The sequence below is a fragment of the Populus nigra genome, chromosome 6 (assembly GCF_951802175.1).
Source record: "Populus nigra chromosome 6, ddPopNigr1.1, whole genome shotgun sequence".
In the NCBI taxonomy this organism is placed as follows: Eukaryota; Viridiplantae; Streptophyta; class Magnoliopsida; order Malpighiales; family Salicaceae; genus Populus; species Populus nigra.
In genome coordinates, this window is record NC_084857.1 from 1,332,059 (window position 1) to 1,353,747 (window position 21,689).

Consider the following 21,689-nt stretch of genomic DNA (forward strand, 5'->3'; position numbering starts at 1 on the left):
ATAAAATACCATCTATGATTAAGAAAAATTAAGTTTAAAAATTTTAATGACTTTCTAAAAAATTGGTTAATCTTGTTTTCCGTTATTTTCCTATTATAGTACTCCATTTAACCCTAAGAAACACGGAATAAAATTTTTAAATCACTCATGATTTATATAATATCTTCATAACACTTTATTTTGACTATCAAAACTCTAAAAATGTTGTAAGATCACTCAAAAATATAGTACCAAATATTTATTATTTAGATCAACAATCCATTAAAAATCTCAGACCCATCACAAGACGTGGAACATGAACGTGTAATTACGTACAATCATAACGCATCCATGCCAGTTTTAGGACACCAAAGATAAAAATCAAAGGAGAGACAAGATTAAAGAAAAGAAAAGTGGGACATATATGTATCATCACGTCACGTTTATTGCAGCAAGAATCACTGGTTTAGGCGACCACCCCAGAGGCAAAACCAACCTTCTTGCTTGACCTAAAAAACAAGTCCACCTCTTCACGGTTCATAACCTCAAAAAAGTGCAGATTTGACAGTTTCCTCTTGCATGAATCTGGACTTCTTGGTGGTTTCTTTGGTGCTGGTGGACAGGTTAACAAGGCAGGAATCTTGTGTTGAGCTGATGTTGGAGTGCAGCACTCATATTGCTCACAGTCATCATCTTCACCATCATCATTACGAGTCGTCTTTATCACTTTCAATCCAAGTTTTGGCAAGTTTTGGAAGAGTTCTTGATCGCTAGACATGGTTGTTTGACAGGAGGGAGTGGAGGGTTACTACATGGAAATGGAGGGAATTAATCAGTAAGAGGAGGTGTGCATTATAACAGGATAGTGAGAGAGAATTAAGAGAGGTTGTTAATTGGTTGTGTGTTTCTATTTTTGCTCGTCTTTTTTCGGTATAAGACAATAAAAGATATGTTCTCTTATTAGAATTTATTAACTTGGATTTTTGTGCACAAAATTTCCTAAAGCATTCGAGGAGCTGTATAATTAGGATGGCAGTCACATTGCTTTTTTTTTTTTTTTAATTATCTCATCAACCATAAATATGAATCTCGGAACAGATAAAAATAGAGAAATAAAACAAATTTATTTTTATAATAATTTTAAATTATATTTTTAAAATAAAAAACAGGAGATGTATTTCTTTTAGTGTTTTTATATATCTTTTCTTCTTCGAAATAGTAATAAAATATTATTATTATTATTATTATATAGCTTGAGTATTTTCCAAACTCTCAACGTATATTACTGTATCTTATTTGTTTTCCCTTAATGATAAGGGAATTCTTCGATCTCATCAAGATTAATTCAGTTTCTTCCCGCAGTCGTGGAGCGTGAAGATGACCATTGATCACACTCATATTATTATTTTTTTAATTCTTCCCGAAAGCTTCCTTCTAAATTTTGGATTATAACATATAAAACATATTGCCTACCATATATAATTTATTGTTTTTGGCGAGGTGGTGTATGATTAGGCTTAAACTCCAGTACTAGCACCATAGTATTCAGTATTACATTATACCAAATTCTATCATGGATAAGTTTTTTTTTTTCTATACCATATAAAATATGTGAATTATTCTATTTTATGCTTGACGCTATAATTAACAACTTAATTAATTCTCTTTACTTAAGCTAATTTTTTGTATCTTTTAAATGAGACTCTTCTCTTTCTTCAAGCACCAAATTAAATCAACAAGATATCTCAAGGAAAATAAATTTCCTAAAGCATTTCAATGAACAAAAAATTGGTGTAAAAAAAAATTGATACATGTCAAGATTTGCAGCAGTAGTGGAGCACTAAAAACTCCCATGTGAATGTTAGTGATCATAGTTGCAGTGCTGCATCTTGAGTTACTCATCACCTGATGGAGTCACCTACTATTGTACTCGACATTAAAATCAATGATTTCAAGCTTTGAAGTTTCGATCAATTAATCAGCCAGTACTCCCTTAATTTCTTCTATTATAAAGAGAGTCATATATATATATATATATATGGTCCTATATTTTAGATTTCAACCAATTAAGTATAATTTGTCAAAATTAAAAATTTATCTCAGTCAATTAAGTAGTCTTTTTTCACTATTCGAATCATCATCATCAACAGCATTCCTTTCATTTCTTTTAATACCATCATTCACTCAGCCATCCACACCCCTTTTTTTTAACAATATCCCTCTTTCGATTCAGCAAACTGTACTCAATTAAATGAAATAAAAAATTACAGAAGCTAAATTGATCAAAGAAATAACAGAGAGATTTGTTTTTAATAAATTGATGAAAACAAAATATAGAAATAATGAATTTCACCATAATTTTACAATGAGAGCTAATTAGCTCTCGGGCTTGTTAATTAACCTCCATTGCATGCATATATATGGTGTGTGTGTGTGTGTGTGTGTGTGTGTGCATTATTGATGCAAACCAGAACTTGACCGTATGCACGTTCTGAAGGAGTCGAGAAGAAATTTTCTGACGTTTCAACGCCTTTGGTGACAGATTTTCTGATGCTCTGGTCCTTTCTTTACTATATATTTCGGACGTTTTCTTGCATCACAAAATTGAATACCCACTACCCACCTTGATTAAGTCCTTAATTATGCCTATATATCTACCAGCTCTTGTATTATATATATAGAGAGAGATTATATACAGGTATTTCTTATTGTATAATAATAATAATATTATGTACTTATTTTTGGTAGGTCAGCAGACACTGTCGTATAAACTTCATGTCCATTTACTCTGTAGCTAAATGCTTCCCGTCCTATCTCACCAAAAAAATAAATGTTTAAACACTTCGTGATGAACTAAACAAAAGCTTTTACTTCCATTTCCCTGACAAGCATAGGCGGAGGTATGGCAAAGGCTGGGGTGGGCTTTAGCCCAGGTCAAGATTTTATCAATATTTTTTAACTAGTTTTATGTAAAAAAATTCATAATTTTCAATTAAATTATAAAAAAAGATCTGAAAATTTGCGTGGAGCCTTTTAATATGATGTTTTAGCTTGGGTTAAAATTTCAGAATTTTTGGAGAAATTTAGAAATTTGATGAAAAATCACAATTTGACCAGTTTTACGTTATTGGACGTAATTTTCAATCCGACCATCAGATCGAGCTGAAATTTTATGAGGGATCTTAAAATATATTGAATAAAATCTGGTTAAAATTTTAGAATGAATGGAGCTTGGTAGTGCTAAAAAAAAAAAGAACCGTAAAATAAAAGCAAAATGACTCATTAAGAGTAAAATGGTTATTTGCCATTAAAAAATAAAACAAATCAGCTTCTCCTTTCTTTTATATGTTGCCGACTGGGCAGAGGCAGAATAAAAAAAAAAAAGGCGAGAGAGAAATAGAAAAAAGTAAGGGAAAAACATAAAAAAAAATCTAAGGAAAAAAATAAAAAAAAGTGAAAGAATAACCTCGTAAACTTACAAAGTTCAACTTATAAAACACTAATCTAGGGAAGAATCAAGTGAAGGAAGGAGAAAATGAAAGAGGGAAAAAATTTAATTACTTTGTTTTTCAGTTGACATGAGATTGTTATTTTATCCCGGTTGAGGGGTTGTTACAATATCGATTCAGATTCGATTATAGATTAATTATATTCCACAAAACATCAAAGGATGTAACTTTAATAGTGAGTTTATTTTTACTTTCGCTTTAATTTTATGTACTTTTAAATTTATTTTTTAATATTTTAGGTAGTGTATTTGAATTAAAACTTTACTGTTAACTTCAAAAATTCATGTACATGAATTAATAATCGATCTTAAAAAATATTTATATATTTATTTAATAGCCGAGGATAAAAAAAATTCCTGCCTCCGCCCTGCTTGCTGACAAGGCCTGTCAAAATTATTTTTGTTTTCTTTACGCACGTTACTGCCAGTTGATTCTCATTTACTGTAGACTATCCTTTTCAAATTATTTTTGACGAAGCAAGAAAAATGTTGGTTGTTTTGAGTAGCAATGTTAAATTCCATCTGCCCGGTCCAGAACCTAACTCGAGTTTAATTTTTGAGAGAGAAAAGGTGAAAGTTGATTTAATTAAAAATTAAAAAAAAATTATTTTGATTAATCTAGATTAAATTGCTTAATATATGTCCAGGTTTTAAACTAGATTTAATAACTTTGATTTAATTTTGGATAAAATTAATAGAGTTTATAATCTCACCATCTATTTTTTTTCAAACAATCATGGTGCTGTGTTGAAGAAGTAACTTTTCCTCACTAAGAATATAAACAGAGTTTGAGATAATTAATTAAATTTGGACTATATATTGTATTCATTATAAAAGTATTCCTGGCAACTTCAAGTAAATTTAAACTTAAAATGATAATATAGAGTGCAAACCAACTCCCGTTTCACTTGAGTCATGAATGCCTCAAGATCAGAGTTAAATCATATTCATGACAAACGTTTTCACCTAGCTACCAATTTTATTGTTTTTAATGGCTATTTCTCCACAGAAAGAAGGGACAAATATGTAGAAAATAGTTAAAACTTGATATAGAGTTGAGTATCTTCATGCCACAGTTGGGACCTCGCTGTTGTTTACTTGAGACTTACAGGAAGTTAGGAAGATAAATACCAATCCATGAATGGTCAGTACTGTTTTACAGTCATCTTTAAGGTCTTATTATTAGATAGATTCAATCAATATCTTTTATTTTTAGTTAATAAATTCTTTCATCTTTTCAACAACTTCATCGGAGGAGTGGGATCTTCCTTTACTGCTATTAATTTGAGCGTCTCTACTAAATTAATTGTTAAGGACTTCCTTTATATATCTCTTTTTAATTTCTGGGCTGGAAATTAGTAATCGAGGCTTACTTTTGATGAAGAAGAAGAAGAAGAAGAAGATGCTATCCCACCTCCGTCAATATATATTTTTTTTCTTTTTTTAGAAAATCCTATCAATAAGATGCTTAATTAGGACCATGTGAACCATAGCAAGATCGCACTTGGAACAGCTTGAGTATGACCCATTAATTTCAAGTGTGCAAGCAAATCAACACAACTACACAATTGCATTATTGTTTAATTGCCTAAGTTTTTTTCTACTTCCAATCATATTGGTATCCTATATGGTTAATCACATCCATCTTTCAACGCCCACTGGCGATGATAATTAACGAGTTTGCTTCTCACGTGAACTATAGCATAGTTATAATTAAATCTAATATATGATTTGCATGATATTTGGTTCGCGGGTTGTGTAGATTAGTTCGAGTTATTTATTTTAAAAAATAATAATTAAATGAGTAATTTTATGTGAATCTATTAAATCAATCAAATTTAATTATGGGTGATATTTTTAAGATTTGATTTGGGATTAAGAGACGAGTAGACTCCTGGGGCTGGCTTTGAGAAGAGTGATTAAGAGCTTGAATAGTACAACAAAGAAGATAATTTATTACTGCTTTAGTCTGAGCATACATGAATAGCATGTTTAAAGTTCAACAGATAAACAAATAGTTTTAGAGTATGAATGTTATTCCAAAAGCATTCCAATCATAGGCGGAGGTATGGCAAAGGCTGGGGTGGGTTTTAGTCCAGGTCAAGATTTTATTAATATTTTTTTACTAGTTTTATGTAAAATAAATTTATAATTTTCAATTAAAGTATTAAAAAATTCTAAAATTTTGCATGGAGCCTTCTAATATGATGCTTTAGTTTGGGTTAAAATTTCAGAATTTTTCGAGAAATTTAGAAATTTGATGAAAAATCACAATTTGACCAGTTTTACGTTATTGGACGTAATTTTCAATCCGACCATCAGATCGAGCTGAAATTTTACGAGAGATCTTAAAATATGTTGAATAAAATCTGGTTAAAATTTTAGAATGAATGGAGTTTGGTAGTGCTAACAAAAAAAAGGACCATCAAATAAAAGCAAAATGACTCATTAAGAGTAAAATGGTTATTTGCCATTAAAAAATAAAACAAATCAGCTCCTCCTTTCTTTTATATGTTGCCAACTGGGCAGAAGCAGAATAGAAAAATAAAAAAAAGGCGAGAGAGAAATAGAAAAAAATAAGGGAAAAATATAAAAAAAAATCTAAGAAAAAAAATAAAAAAAGTGAAAGAATAACCTCGTAAACTTACAAAGTCCAACTTATAAAACACTAATTTAGGGAAGAATCAAGTGAAGAAGGGAGGAAATGAAAGAGGGAAAAAATTTATTTAGTTTGTTTTTCTGTTAACATGAGATTGTTATTTTATCCCGGTTGAGAGGTTGTTACAATATCGATTCAGATTCGATTATAGATGAATTATATTCCACAAAACATCAAAGAATGTAACTTTAATAGTGAGTTTATTTTTACTTTCACTTTAATTTTATGTACTTTCAAAATTATTTTTTAATATTTTGGGTAGTGTATTTGAATTAAAACTTTACTGTTAACTTCAAAAATTCATGTACATGAGTTAATAATCGATCTTAAAAAATATTTATATATTTATTTAATAGCCTAGGATAAAAAAAAATTCTTGGCTCCGCCCTTGATTCCAATCTGACACTTAAAAAAAAACATATATTAATCATTGTCATAGTTTATTTTTTATATATAAATATATTAATTACCATCTTATTACAGCAGAAAAGGGCAATAAATAGTGGTTAAAAATAAATCACCTATGCCTTGTAATGCAGTCAGAAAATTAGCATGAAATGCTGATCCCTCCCTCCTCTGCATGCTTCTTTCTTCACTGACTTCTTTGTTAATTTCGGCTATAAGGAGTTAAAAATGAGGCATATATAAGAGAAGGCTTATTAAGAACTCTTCTTCAAAGGGGGGCATTAAAAAATTATAAAAAAGACAAAGAAAAGTAAGAAAAGGTTAAAATTCTTAAGCAACATTTGACACAAGGAATAAAGTGCGGTTATTAACTGATTAGCAAAGATTTGGAATGTTTTTCTCTTTGGTTTCCTCACTGTAACTTGCAAGAATTGGACCTCCAATTCATTGACCTAGGGTTTGCTCAATCATGGTTATAAAATCATTGCACGTTTATCGATAACCATCAAGGAGTGGTGAAATATTTATACGAGAAACAACTCAAATCCTACGTATTTGTTAACATAATTAATCCACATGAAGCCAGCGTTCGAAAGGTGGGTGGATCATTGAATAAATATATCTAGAGGGTCAATATATATATAGCTGAAGGTTCAATAAAAGATATAGTTAAATTCAATATTGGATTTTTTTTAGTATTTTTCTCAAAGTAAAATATATATAGATGAAGAAAGAATGCATGTACGTACGCCATGTGAGATAATTTTTTAAAATTCTAACCATATGCTTATATATTATAACCCAATTTGAAGAAAAATAAACATTTATAATTATGTAAAATATTGTAGTAGCAATTAACAAATAATATTAGGTCAAAGTCAAGCAACATGTTGCTTTCGAATAGAGTTGTGGATATAATTAACCTTTTCAAGACTTGGGGATCAGCTAGCTAGCGGTGAAAGCAGGCAGAGTGGCGAGGGGAGACACTTCACGTGGAAAGATTCATCAGTACTATATTATGGGGTTTGGTATTTGTTAAACCCAACCCGATCTTTCCCATTTTTTATACTGAATAAGATCTTTGGTAGATAGGAGTATTCAAGGCTCTAGCTAACATGCATGGTATCCTATGCTTCAAATTGGAACGCAAGAAAGAGATAGAAATACAGGGAGGGAGGGAGCGAGCGAGCTAGAGAGGCCGCAGGCCATGTTCTTGATCACGCATCTTTAGTCCAATTGAAAAACAAAGGAACATTCTCCTTGTACGTAACTGGTTTTGTTGGTCATGAAATAAATCATTCTTATTAAACTACTATTTGATTTTACTGATTGATTTTTTGGTAAATTTGTGAATTGAAACCTAATAACATGAGTTTATGATCCAATAAACTTAATCAAACCCAACTGAATTAAAAAACAAATAATATTATTTTAAATAAAAATATATAAAAATTTGGATTGACTTGCAATCCATTAACCTAAAACATCTTTTCCAATCATTTCAAATCATGGTCTAAATAAAGTTTGACAATTATGAAAAAAATAAATAGCATGATAAAGACATTAAACAGCTGGCTTGGGATGATGAGTTAATGTGTCAAGAGTTAGAGTTTTCTTGTCTTACCAAGAATTAAATGCGTGAAGATTTCTAATTAATGGGGTTGGCCGCCATTTTCCTCTCAATATTGAAGCACTACTAAAATGGTAGTAAGAACAAAGGGAAGATCTGGTTGGATAGCACATCTTGCAAGCAATGTAAGTACCACTCAAATGAATGCTAGCTATGATCATGATGGGGAGGTTGTCATTTTTAATTAATTTGAAAATTTAATAATCCAAATATGAAAGGAAATGCATACGTGGCCATTGACACAAAATATATACATATATAAATAGTGGTAAAATCACATCCATCACCCATCATGATAATTACATCTACCAAATACATGTTGATGTACGTTTCAAAAATATTAAAACATTATTTTCTGGTGAAATATTTGAATTATTTCCTTGGATATAGAAATTAATTAAATTCATAATTATTTTATTGTAATTTAATATTATTATTTATATTCATCTAAAAATAAGCCAAGAATTTTTATTTTTGATTTTTTTATTGTTATTATTAGTATGCATGATTGAGTTAAAGAATGGTGGTTTCTTTTTTAATCATGGAGAACTGAAACCTCGAGTCAAGTGAAAAAAAAAATATATAATTTTCATGAATTTTTTAATTTTAACACGAATGATTCCATTTTTCATACAAAAATAAAAGAATTCAATTAATTTGGATATAGAATAGTCGGAATCAAATAGTTAACAAATAATTTATTGTTTTTTTAAAAAATATGTTCATATTTCAGCGAGTGTATTCACATCCTCTTCAGCGCGGGTGGAGGGATCCAGAGCATCGTAGTTAACAACCTTTTGCTTCCAACGTGAATGTCACGTTCCACATGTCAATCAATAAAAGTAGAAGGTCCTGAAAAATCCACCCGCCAGATCGTCAAACGAAAGGAAATTATTCTCTGTTTCTAATCTACATCAGATCAACCTGCACTCCGACACGTGTCTCTCTCAGGAATCTTAAGTTTCTTAGCTATATTTTTTAACCAATCAAATTTTAGCACTATTCCTCGTATTTTGAATCCATTTGTCTTATGCGATTCAATAATAAATACTAACTAAAGGTTACATAGTCAATTCTTATTATAAAAGTTTTGGTTTGATCATGAAAAATGAGAATTATAATTGATTCATTATTAAGTTTATGATTTGCACGTATCAAATTACTTTGATATATACTGTAATACAAGAAGTTTTTAAAAGATATTTTTAACTTAAAAATATATTAAAATAATATTTTAACTAAACGAAGCTAAAACAATTCAGCTGTTTTTTTTTGTCTTTTTTTTAATTTCTAAATTAAATGATAAAAAAATAATGCGCAGATAATTCAGTGGGAGATTCGAGTCCTTTAACTAAATAATTTTTATGCAACTGTAGTTGAAAATATTCCATCCATACCAAGACCGCTAGCTAGAATAGTTATAAAAAGCTAGCCTAATTTTTTATTTTCTGAAATAGTAAGTTTTTAGCTTTCAATATCTTTTGACAAAATAGATAAGTACAAATTAAGAAGATAAAAAATATATTTAATAGAAATAATAAAAATAAAGATATAAAATAAATATATCTATAACAATTTTATAGTGTATTACATGAGATATATTCCCTCTATCCCTACTTTCTTTATTTTTTTTATTTTTAAATAGTAATCAAAAGCTATGAGACGCGCAGATATTATCATTGATATGGCAAACACAAAATTTTAATCTAAATCTTAGTTATTTTTAATAATTCTACTACACAATACAATAGTTGTGGTAAAACTTGCTTTACTGTTTAAATGAGGTGTTCCTTTTTATTTTTCATTTCTTATTATTTTTGTTGTTTTTTTATTATTATTTTTTAACATTAGGTTTTTATTTAGTTTTTTATTGTATTTTTTTTAAATCTCATTATTTAACATTTAATTAATTTCAAATTGATCTTTATAATTTATTTTGATTTATTTTTTTATGAAATTATCACGATTTCAAATAATAAATATATCGACATTTGGTTTGTAATTAATTTTGAAATTAAGTGTATAGTTTTTGTTATCAAATAATTATGCAAAAATAGTTTTTTTTTCAAAAAAGAAGTTATCAAATCTAATGGAGCTTATAACAACCACTGGTTTGCCGAGTAAAGCTGTCAAATCAAGGTCTATCTAATACATCGTTGTCTTAATATTAAAAAAATATAATTTAAAAAAATTTTAAAGTCAAACCAACATGTTATCTGGGTTTATCTGTGAATTGCTATGTTAACTAGATTATATCTTGGGATAAATAACAAGTTAAGTCTGGAACTTTCAATATTAATCTACTAAATCAAGTTTAATAACAATGTTAAATTGTTATCAAGATTTAATTTTTTTTGTTATTTCTATCTAACCGGTAGCGTAAGACAGACATGAGTAAACTAAGTAACAGCTAAGCCATGAAAAATTTCTAGAGAAGATGAACTCTATCGGCAGTTAATGGTTTAGATGGAGAAACCCAACTCATGAACAGCTATATATCCTTGTATATAGATGGAAATTAAGGTTGTCTGCAGATCGAAAGGTAACTAAAGATTAGTTCTCAATCATATTCATCGGCTCATAATTAAGCTTAGCTAGCTCAGTTTTAACAATCCATTTATCATTTTCTTTACATGATACAATACAAAAGAATAAAGGTTGAGAACTGAACAAATATATAAAGAATCCAACGACGACGTCCCTCTCTCCGTCTCTTACCTTCCTAGACACGTCTTCATTTTTTCTGCCTACATAAATAGATTACAAAACCTTGACAAACCACACATTTCTCCTCGCTTCTTTTTCTACCCCTTGAGCTCCTCCTCCTCCTCCTCCTCGCTTCTTCGAGAAAGCAAAAAAGAAAAAAGAAAGAAAAAAACCCATGTCTACGGATCTTGAATTACTCCATGATTTGCCAAGAATTCAAGTTCGGCCTGCAATCAAGATTGAGACCCTACAATCTTGTAGTGCTACGGATGGCAATAAAGCCATGATTCAGCAAGAAAACAGCGAAACTGACGACTGTCAAACGCCGAAATCTGAAGAGCACAAGATTCCTGCCGTTTTAAGCTGTCCGCCGGCGCCACGAAAAGCAAAGAGGAATATTTCATGCAAAAGAAAGCTGACAGAAATCGACTTCTTTGAGATCGTGAACGGTGAAGAAGTAGATTCGTTTTTTCAATCAAGTTTTGAGCTTCTTACAAAGAGAAGGTGCCCTTGTATATGAAACGGTCGGATATGTACTGGCTACAGGGTACTACAGTTTTTCTTCTCCCTCATGTATGTATGTATAATTACACGCTTAAAAGCCACAATCTGTGGGGTAAAATTCATGCTGTTATAGGGTCTGTAATTCAAGACGAAATTAAATGGATCTGAATTAATTAAGGTTTTAGTTTTTAATAACATGAATTAATTCTTCAAAGTTATTCAAGTATTACATATATGCATTCATTTGTCATTTCGACTTTGAGATTTAGAGATTTTGAGCAGTTTTTGTTTGGTTTTGGTGCAATTATGAAATTTAGATGTTTAAGATGTGATTAATTATTGTTAAAAAAAATTAACATTTGTCAGTAATTAATGGATTCAATTCTGTGTGAGAGGTACTGGAAGAGGAGAGGAGACTAATTAACCCATTGAAAACAATATTATTGATCTTGATTTTACTGAGAATAGGGTAGATGGGGTTGGTCGCTTGTGTCATTTTCGTATTCTTTTTTTTTCAATCAATTATAAGATGAGTATTTATCATTAATTAATTGCTTCTTGGGTGGTTAAGATGGTTGGTTTGTTTCTGGCTTGACATTGAGATTTGAGTGATTGACACGGCTTCTCTTCGGTTGGTTTTTTTAATCATGATGGGTATTTTTTTTATAATCTTCTTACATTAATATTGTATATTTTACTATATTTTTAAATTAATCTCTCAGAAACTCTAATTATCTAATATAGAAACCAATAAACTAGAAAGGATGAATAATGATCTAAACAAGGAATTATGTGCTAACTCTAAATTTGATATTAATCTCCATTCAAAACGATCACTATTTGATCGTCTGGCATGGCATAGGATTTCGTTGACATGATTTCTACCATTTTCACACCTAAAAATGTTTGAAGATAGAGACAAATCTAGCCCACATAAGTGGCTTATAATAAAATCACGCTTTACCGTCCTTTTCTAGACATGGTGATCTACAGGCCTTGCGAGCCGATCAAATTATATCAAATTAACTATATAATATATAAAAATAACGATGGTCAGTACCAATATATATATGATGATATTTAATTTATGGGCCATGCTTCATTTGCAAAGATAGCCCATGTGCCCATAATGGCTGGAGAATTAATTAGACGACAATACGGAAAAGTAAGCAGTGAATCTTGTTGCTCAAAATGTCTGCTTCAGCCTTCAGGGCTTAATCATTTAAAAGGCCATGCAAGCGTAAGTTCACATATCGATTCCCGTCTTACTTAGTAGATATATATTGCTTGATCTTTACGTGTCATCATGTCTGAATAAAAAAGTGAGGTTCAGGAGAAGAATATTATTAATTAACACTATTAATCAACAATTAAAGGAAGGCTTTTTGGAGAGCTTAAAACTTAAGTCACTCCTGACGCCTTAATTTTTGACGGAATAAAGAACATCCCTCAACGTGGAGGGATGGAGGGAGGGAGGGAGGGAGGGAGGGAGCAGGCATTAATAGCTAAAAGACGGTGTTACAATTTACAAGATGGCTTCTGCTTTTACACATGTAAACTAAAAGGCTTAAAAATTAATATCCCATCAAAAAGTTGAGACAGAGTCTACATGTTGTTTTTTTATTTTTATTTTACAATATTACTACTAATTAATTACAGTAGTCTAAATTAATTGCTCTCACTCCTGTGACTTGGGGGGGCATATAGAAGAAGAATGGTTAAAACTTAAAAGGGCATGTTCCATTTACTATATCTGTAGGGTACCCTACACATAGTTCTGTTTAAAAGAAACATGGAGAGTCTGTGATAAAATTTCCTACCTTTTGATAACTTGAACTACAAGAGATGATGAGTATTCAAATAGGTTGGTGACTACTGGTGGTGGGCTGCCACATACTCACTCTCCAAAAGCTAGTGAAATTATTTAGATCTTGTAGCTTATACCACAAAAAGATGCTGGTCGACCGTCCAAAAACGTAATGTTAAAGCTACTACCTATACGTTAGTAAACGCATAATTTGCTTTAATTTGCTTCTCCAAGCAGATAGTATCTTTATTTATTTCTGCACCGTCTTCATTAAGTATGTCTAGTGCTGTTTTTCTTTATGACCGAAAGATTGGATGAAACTGGGGAAAGGGATAGTAAAGGGAAATATTACATCAAGGAAGTGAAAAAGAAGAAAATCTAGGAAAAGTAGTGATAAGAAAAGTGATCCGAGAACCCACAATTAATCTGCACTTGGAAATAATTCTCGAGACTTGATCCAAATTATATTAATACTATTTATACTTAAACGGGTTATCTGATGTCATATATGATTTTTATTTTCAATTTTTTTGCCCTTTTTTTAGCTAAATTTGAAAAGAAAAGAAAAAAATGTAAGAGATACAAAACTTCTTCTTGAGAGGAAAAAAAAATTCTCTAATATATAAAGTATTGATTCGAGAATGCCTAATGATTAAAAACTTTAATACACACACACACACACAAACTTAATTAAAACGAGAGATGATATTAGCACTGTATCTCTTTAATAACTGTTAGAGAGATGGAAAGACATGCTCATAGGAGCCCATTATCATGTCTCGTCCACTCGAAACACATCTTCATCTGTCTCGTGAGGTAAGACAGCAAGCTAGGAAAGGGCGTTATCCATGAGAAACTCAAAAAGGGTTTTTGCCGAACTGAATTACGTTTACAGTAGTAGGAGGGATCCAAAATTCACAGAATCCGAGGTGGTGATTTTGTACTTTAGCATGTGTACATGTCATGACCAGATCGGAAAGATCAAGAAACAGAATTTACAAGGATTTGGAATGTAGCACTCATAGGACGTAACTACCTAGGTAAAAGCCAACACGGAGACATCAAGCTTTATGGGTGTCCATGTCTGCTTCCATTTCAAGAGTGGTGTGTGCATTACATTGCTAGCTAGCGAGTGTACCAAAATGTAGATCCCATCGTCGATGCAAAGCGAACTCTATTCCATATATATTCTTTTGTGCTGCCTTGGTACTAGCTCCTTGCTTGTTATTTTACCAGTATATATAGCTTATTGAGGAGTCTTGGTATATGATTTTCGTTTTCTTTTTTTATCAAATATAAATTATGATTATTCATTTTTAACTCAATGATTCAGATTTAATAAGGTGATATTCGTTTAGAACCATGGAAGGGTTCGAACCCATGTTTTTACCATCTATAATCTTGATGTGGTACTGATTACTTTTCACGTTGTCATGAAATTTCGCTGAGTAATGTACACTCCAGCATTTCGCTAAAGAGTCAAGACAGTAATAATTTGACGGCATTACAACAAGAAGCTTCACATGCCTCTTCCCAATCATATGCCATTTGTCAATTTGGTTTCCAAGGATTCAGGGTTTATTGAGATAATATAATAATGATTGTTTTTTAAAGTGTTTTTTATTTAGAAATATATTAAAATAAGTTTTTATTTTTAAAATTTATTTTAATATCAACACATAAAATTAATCTAAAATAAAATTAAAATTAAAAATTAAAAATAATAATTGAAAGACTCTCAAACATCCTCTTCATTAGTAATAAATACATAGACAGCAGGCGCTTGCCATGAATGTGATGGGGACTACATGTGTTTTCAACGGGCATCTTTCAGGGGCTAAATTTCAGGCCCAAACAACGGTACGATTGATCACCCTACCATGCCATGTCATGTATTCTAAAGCACTCGCATCATCCAGCTATATATTATTTGAGCAATTGTCTCTCATTTGAAAAAAATAGTACCGACAATATTCACAAGTATACTTCCTTAAAAATCTCCAGAATCCTGCATCTTTTTTTTATATCATGAGTAATTAATGGTCACGAGACTTCACATTTACGGGGTGTTTAGAAGTGTGATTATAATTATTTTTTACATTAGTATATTAAAATAATTTAAAAACATAAAAAAAATATTAATTTGAAGTAAAGAAAAAAATATAAAAAATTAATTTTTTTTAAAAAGAACTTTTAAAATACAAAAATAAATTTTAATTGATTCCCATGAGTTGAGTGTGATTGATCTAGATCAACTTAATTTTTAATATTTTAAAAATATATTATTTTAATAAAATAAAATGATTCGTTTTTACACGAATGATGTATCAGGTCTGGAGCAGTACATTACTAAGCTATTGGGTCGATCTCAATGACCAAGCTGGGTTTCAGAATAATACTTTTAGCACACATATTAGCGTTTAATTAAGATGGAAAGGGAAATGCATCAAGAATTAATGTATTCCTGTTAAGACAATATAAAAGACTTAAACACTTACATCCACTTTAAGAATAAATGTTTAAGGGAATAATACAGGTGGTTTTTTCACTATCAGATCTTAAACGTGTTAAAAAAGATTTGGGAGCTAAAATTGATTGGGAACCCAATTAAACGCTGACTGTGAAGTCTAATCAATGATGGGCCCAGATGCGGGCCCAAGAACAAAGCTTCTGTGAATTTACATTGAAAGCATCGGCTCGTGGGAGTAGTAATGGATCCACTAGGCCCACAAGCCCTAAACAAACAATCTGATTTCAGGCCCCTGCCTTGTTTTCATCGTTAACAGTTGTGATGTTTTGGGCCCGGTACAAGATAAAGTGTGATTTTGTCACAGCCAGCCTAAAACGGCTTCTTATTAAAGCTGGCTGTGTGAGAGGCTAAATTATTAAAGCTAGCTGTGTGATGGGCTGACGCGAAAAACTCATGACTCGAAAATTGTTGGTTGAAACTCTGAAAATGAAATAACATTGTTTTAAATTGAGTTGACTTTGGTTACTCGTGGGTTGACTCAGCAACCCGACGACCTGGGTTTTTTTGTTTTGTTTTGTTGCTAGACCCCAGTTGGGTCTGCAAGTATATTAATCAGTACACTGCTCTGCTTAAACCGATAAGTGTGATTTGGTCGACCAAGTAGGTGTTAAGACATTGATAGCTTCATCTTCCGGGGACCAATTTTCTCTTCGGGTGCTCTATGAAATGGAAGCTCTTTTTTTCTCCTTTTCATATGTTTTTAAGAAGAAACAGGTGGGCTTTCCTTTCTTACTTTTGATTATAAATTCGTATGTTGGTTTCCTAAACAGGCCTCACGTGTGTGAGCTCAAAAAAAAAAAAAACGAGGTATGAACATCCAAGGCCCAAATTCAGCTAAATTAGTCAACCACTTTTACGGGCTTGGGCTCTACTTAAAAGATCTGGCCCATCTACTTAACAATATATGTTGGTCTTTCTTTTAATTCAACTTGGTATTTTTTTTTTTTAATTATTTTTACCCAGGTCGCCGAGTATTGTGTCATTGACATGTAACGGGGTGGAGCATCGAAGGGGGAGGTGTGTAGAATTGTTTTTCCAGGCCTCCGATATGGAAGAATTAGTAGCACTTTCTTGAACAAGAGAAATGAAGAATTTTATTAGGGACCAGAGTCAATATATACAAATTTTCAAGTCTAGCACATGAAAGAATATGCTACTTACTACTATATCTAAAAAAATAATATAATGGAAACGTGCCGTTGAACAAGTGGATTAAAGATTCCTGGAAGAATTGTTTCTCTCATATAACTCGTTAAATATGTGAATTTAAACTTCAAATTGATCCAAGCCGAGGTGGTGGTCTATTGTAAGTTTTTTTTTCCCAATGAATTCTCTTGACTATGTACATGTGCCTGAAATATTTGGTCTTAAAATCTATCATGCAACTAGAAGAATTTTTCATAGAGACTAGGTTCTGTTTGGAAACGCGGCTGCGGTTGTGTTTCTGAAAAATTTGAATTTTTTTTTTCTAAAATTTAATATGATTTGTACATTTTAGATCGTTTTGATGTGCTGATGTCAAAAATAATTTTTAAAAAATGAAAAAACATCGTTGGCATATATTTTGACATGAAAAATTATTTAAAAAATACTCGCAACCACACTGCCAAACACACTTAAAAAAAAGCTGACAAGAAGTCTCCTATGGTTTTAAGATTGCTGTAGTTCATTTAAGGTACTAATACTTGGACAGGAATTGTCGGGGAAAAGCCGCTAGGGAAGAAGCGGTCCAGGTGCTTCAAAAGGTTTGATTTTTTTTTTTTCCATATTCAAACTCTGCGGCCCAATATCTTTAAAACAAGAATATTCATTTGAATACATCGTCCTGATGTAAAAAATATGTTTTTTAAATTATTTGGATAAAATAATTTAATTATAATTAATATATAAATTAATTCACAAGTAAATTCATATATGTTTGGGTGGAAGAAAATTTTTTTTCAAGATAATAATTATCTTGTTATCATGTTTTTGGGATATGTAGAAGATGGTTATTAAATCTGAACTTTATTAAGAGTTTGGTTAGCTAATTAATTGTTTTAAAAAAAATTAAACTATGATCAATTTTAAGTTGACTTTATTTATAACTGGTTTGGGTTGGAGACAAGTGAATTAGGTCTGATGATTCATTAAAAAAAGTTTAATAATTGATGAATTTTAAACTTTGAATTAAAAAAAATCATTAATAAATATAAAACTAATTTTAAATTATGATCATATATGTAGAAGTTATCTCAATGATAAATTAAGATTAAAAAGTATGAGATTAGATTGATGAAAACTATTATGGCATTAATTTTCTTTTTCATCTTTAAACAAAGTCTCTTATACCGCTTGTGTTTATGATCGATTTGTGAAGGGGGACCAAATTATCATCCTTAGGGAAGTGGAGATCTATGATGATATTTTAAAAAGTGTGATGCTAGGAATACTAATTAATTATTTACTGGATTATATGGTAAACAGCCTTTTCAAAATATATGGAATTTGAATCTCATCTATACAATATAAAATAATTAATAAAAAAATCATTCAATAATAAGATTTAATAAGAGTTTGAAGTATTTCTAGCAGACTCCTTGCTTTATTTGATGCGGGAGAAAATATATTTAATCCTCTAAGTCTTAATTTACACTGATTGCTTTCAGCTAGAGGGGACCATATATGCATAATTAAAGCCTCTAAACAAATCTAATAATAGATGGAGCCTTCTTTTTAAGTCAAACAATATGATCAACATATAGTGAATTCGTGATAGATCTATTAACTAATACAGTATCCATCAACAACCAAGACTTTAAAAATTACATAAGAAATAATTATTGAGGCGAATATATATATATATATATATATATAATGGGCCACATTGGATGTCCCACCATTGACGTCGCTTATTCTCCAGTGACATCGGGGCCTAAAGCTGAAATCTGCTTTCTTCATCCATAATTCCATAAATTTTATTGATTCAAGCAGGCTTCATGTCTTGTTAATTACTAAGAGAAAACTCAAGAGGACGTTCTTGTAGTTCTTGTAATAAAATTCAAGTAATTAACACTATAGTTTCATCACATCTAAATACATTTCAAAGTAAAAAAGATGATATCCCTATCTTTCCCGTTTATCTCTGATCCAGCGAAAGGTAATTCATAAGCAGCAGGTAAACATTTCATAATTAAGTAATTAATTAATCACACCTTGTGAAATCACAGGAATAAATTAATTTTGTGTTTTTTACGTGACATATGGCTAAAAGTTATGGACTGTGAGTTCAGATTAAATTAAAAAAAATATATAAAATCACGAGCATGAGACGTGTATTAGGTGAGAAGTTAGCTAGAAAGTGATTCAAGATATATGGTGCTTGTCTAACGTTTATATAGTGATCAAAGCATAGTAATTATGCCTAATTGATATATAATGCTGGATCTCTTGATTTTGTCCTAACCTCTCTGGGTGCTTTTCGGGGGCATTCATGCATACAAGCCATTGTCAATGGATATATCTACACATATATCATGCTTGGGAGCAATGACGACGAGGGAGGTGATTAAATATGCATGGGGTACGTAGCCAGCTTAATTGGATAACAGCTTGTGCTCCCTTTACACCTGCTTAAAATTTTCTCACTTAATTTTTTTTTCCAGAATAAGATTACTAGATTAATTACCTAGCTAGCAATCGAAATGAAAGACTTGGATTTTAATGTGCAAGGACAGGCATAAGACGCGATTCTTGAAATTAATTTATAATTCATTTATACTCGACCGACCAAAAATTTAATTAGTATTTCTCGAGTTGAATTCGAGGGAGACACTTGTTTTCGTCGTCAAGCTAGGAATGCTTCACGGGCTTAACAACTAGTTATTTATTATCGCAATTATCATCTCATGTTCTAATTTTGTTTTTCTCGCAATGAGGTACAGGAGTTGGTCCTATTGTATCATTGTAACCGGAAAAACTATAATTATTGTGACGTCCTCAAATCTTATCTAAGCGAAGAAAACTATAGAATTCCCGACTATTAGATTTAAACCTGCTCGTGTAAAAGAGGAAATTGCATAGAAGAAATCCTCATTCATAAAAGATAAACTAAATATTTTTCATGAATATATCTTTTTAGATATTTATGACTCGTCTAATTAGCAGCTGATTAAAAAAAATTAATAATTTTAATACATGAAATCTAACCCATCTTAATATGTGTATTTATTCTCTAATCTTTTGAGTTTGAATTTTGAAACTAGTATTTTTTTTAAAATTATCTCCATGTATATAATATATATTTTTAGGGTGTGTTTGTTTTTGTAGTTTAATATGTTTTTCAAACTAATTTTGGCTTGAAAATATATTGAGTACATTTTTTTAATAATTTTGATATATTAAATTAAAAAAATATTATTTTAATATATTTTCAGTTAAAAAATATTTTTATAAAAACACCATTAATAGCAAACTCACACTTAATATCATTTGAAAAAAGAACATATTCTCAATGGACATAATAGATTCAAGGATTCCTTCTCATCAAACTAAAAAAAAAACCACTATATATATATATATACACTCACACACACACACACTTGTTCATATGTGTATGGATATGGATTGTATGTTGTTCGAAATTTAAAACGCGAGGTTCGATCCGGCCCGTGCAGATTTGGAATATAGAAACCATTGACTTCACTACTTGCCATTAAAAAATGGAAATAAGATAATAATTGACTTCTGGTTTTGAGGGGAAAAAAAAGGTCCCCTCGATCTTCCAATGGACATGACAACTGAGAGGTGATTGGAAAATTTAGCAAACATACAATAAGCAGAGACTTAGGGAACTGATGCATGCACCGAATGGAAAACATAGGACAAATTAATGATCTTCTGGGCCAAACAACCACTAACCCCTAGCTATAGTACTATACCGCTATAAAACCCTAAACTGTCTCTTTCTGCTAAGGCATTTGACATCGAGGAAGGTGGGGTGTATTAGGACACACAAAACTTAACCACGCGTCATCGTTGAGTCAGTTGGTGACAGGTTAGTATCAAATTAATTCACATTTTTTGTTTTGTTTTTCTTGTAATCAAGCATAGATCCACGGGGAGGACTGCTGGAGCAGTATCTCTTGGCTACTCAACAAGATTAAATTCCATCATCATCTTTTATTATCTTCCAATATCTCAAGTTTGCTACCAGTCCTTGCATTTAGTTGATGGGTAAATCAACTAATTAACTAGCTAGCTAGGGATCATGGCCGGCCCCGTGGCCATAATGAGAGTAAAGAGAGCACGGGTGCCTGTGCTCTCATGGAATATTTACCAACAATTCTTGCTATATATCGGAAGCAATTTATACATGGTAACTCTTTCCATAGAGAGAAAGAGGGCAAAACTTGGTACATGATCAAATTGTATACGAGGTAAATATCAACTCTTTCCAAGGAGAGAAATAGGGCAAAACTTCGTACATGAAATTGTATACATAAAGCAAAGGCAAGAGACATGACAATTTCACTTATATACATATATTCGATGTTATATATAATTAAGATAGATCGATCAAAGGTTACTTCTCGTAGATCTAGATATACCTACACGTATCGATACCTCTTTATAAGATAGTTACATCAACTTATCAAATCAACAACAAATCCTTTGAAGACAAAGGTTCCATAAATTTATTTATAGGCTTGAAATATATTCTATGGTTGAGGGGCCATGCATGTGAACCTTTCCTCGGCACTGCCTCGTGGTATTTGACTAAGCCAAGTCAATGGTCGCCTTTGCATGGAATGGAATTAGTCCATATAATTTCCAGTATATGTCTTGTTCATAAAAAAACAAACTAGTCAGTATTTAATTTTTGCAAAACCAAAGCTGGTTTATGAAGACTTGCCGTTGGTAGACTTTTGTGTTCTCCCTATATATACACCTCTCTCCTTCAACATTCCTCTTCACCCCATC

At 31.1% G+C, this 21,689-nt stretch overlaps 1 protein-coding gene across 1 annotated transcript; it reads right to left on the reverse strand.

Moving 5' to 3' along the window:
• Positions 1 to 445: 445 nt before the first annotated feature.
• Positions 446 to 757, reverse strand: LOC133696459 (cyclin-dependent protein kinase inhibitor SMR1-like). Its single transcript, XM_062118651.1, has one exon. The coding sequence runs from the start codon at positions 755 to 757 to the stop codon at positions 446 to 448; it is 312 nt and encodes a 103-aa protein (XP_061974635.1).
• Positions 758 to 21,689: the final 20,932 nt, after the last annotated feature.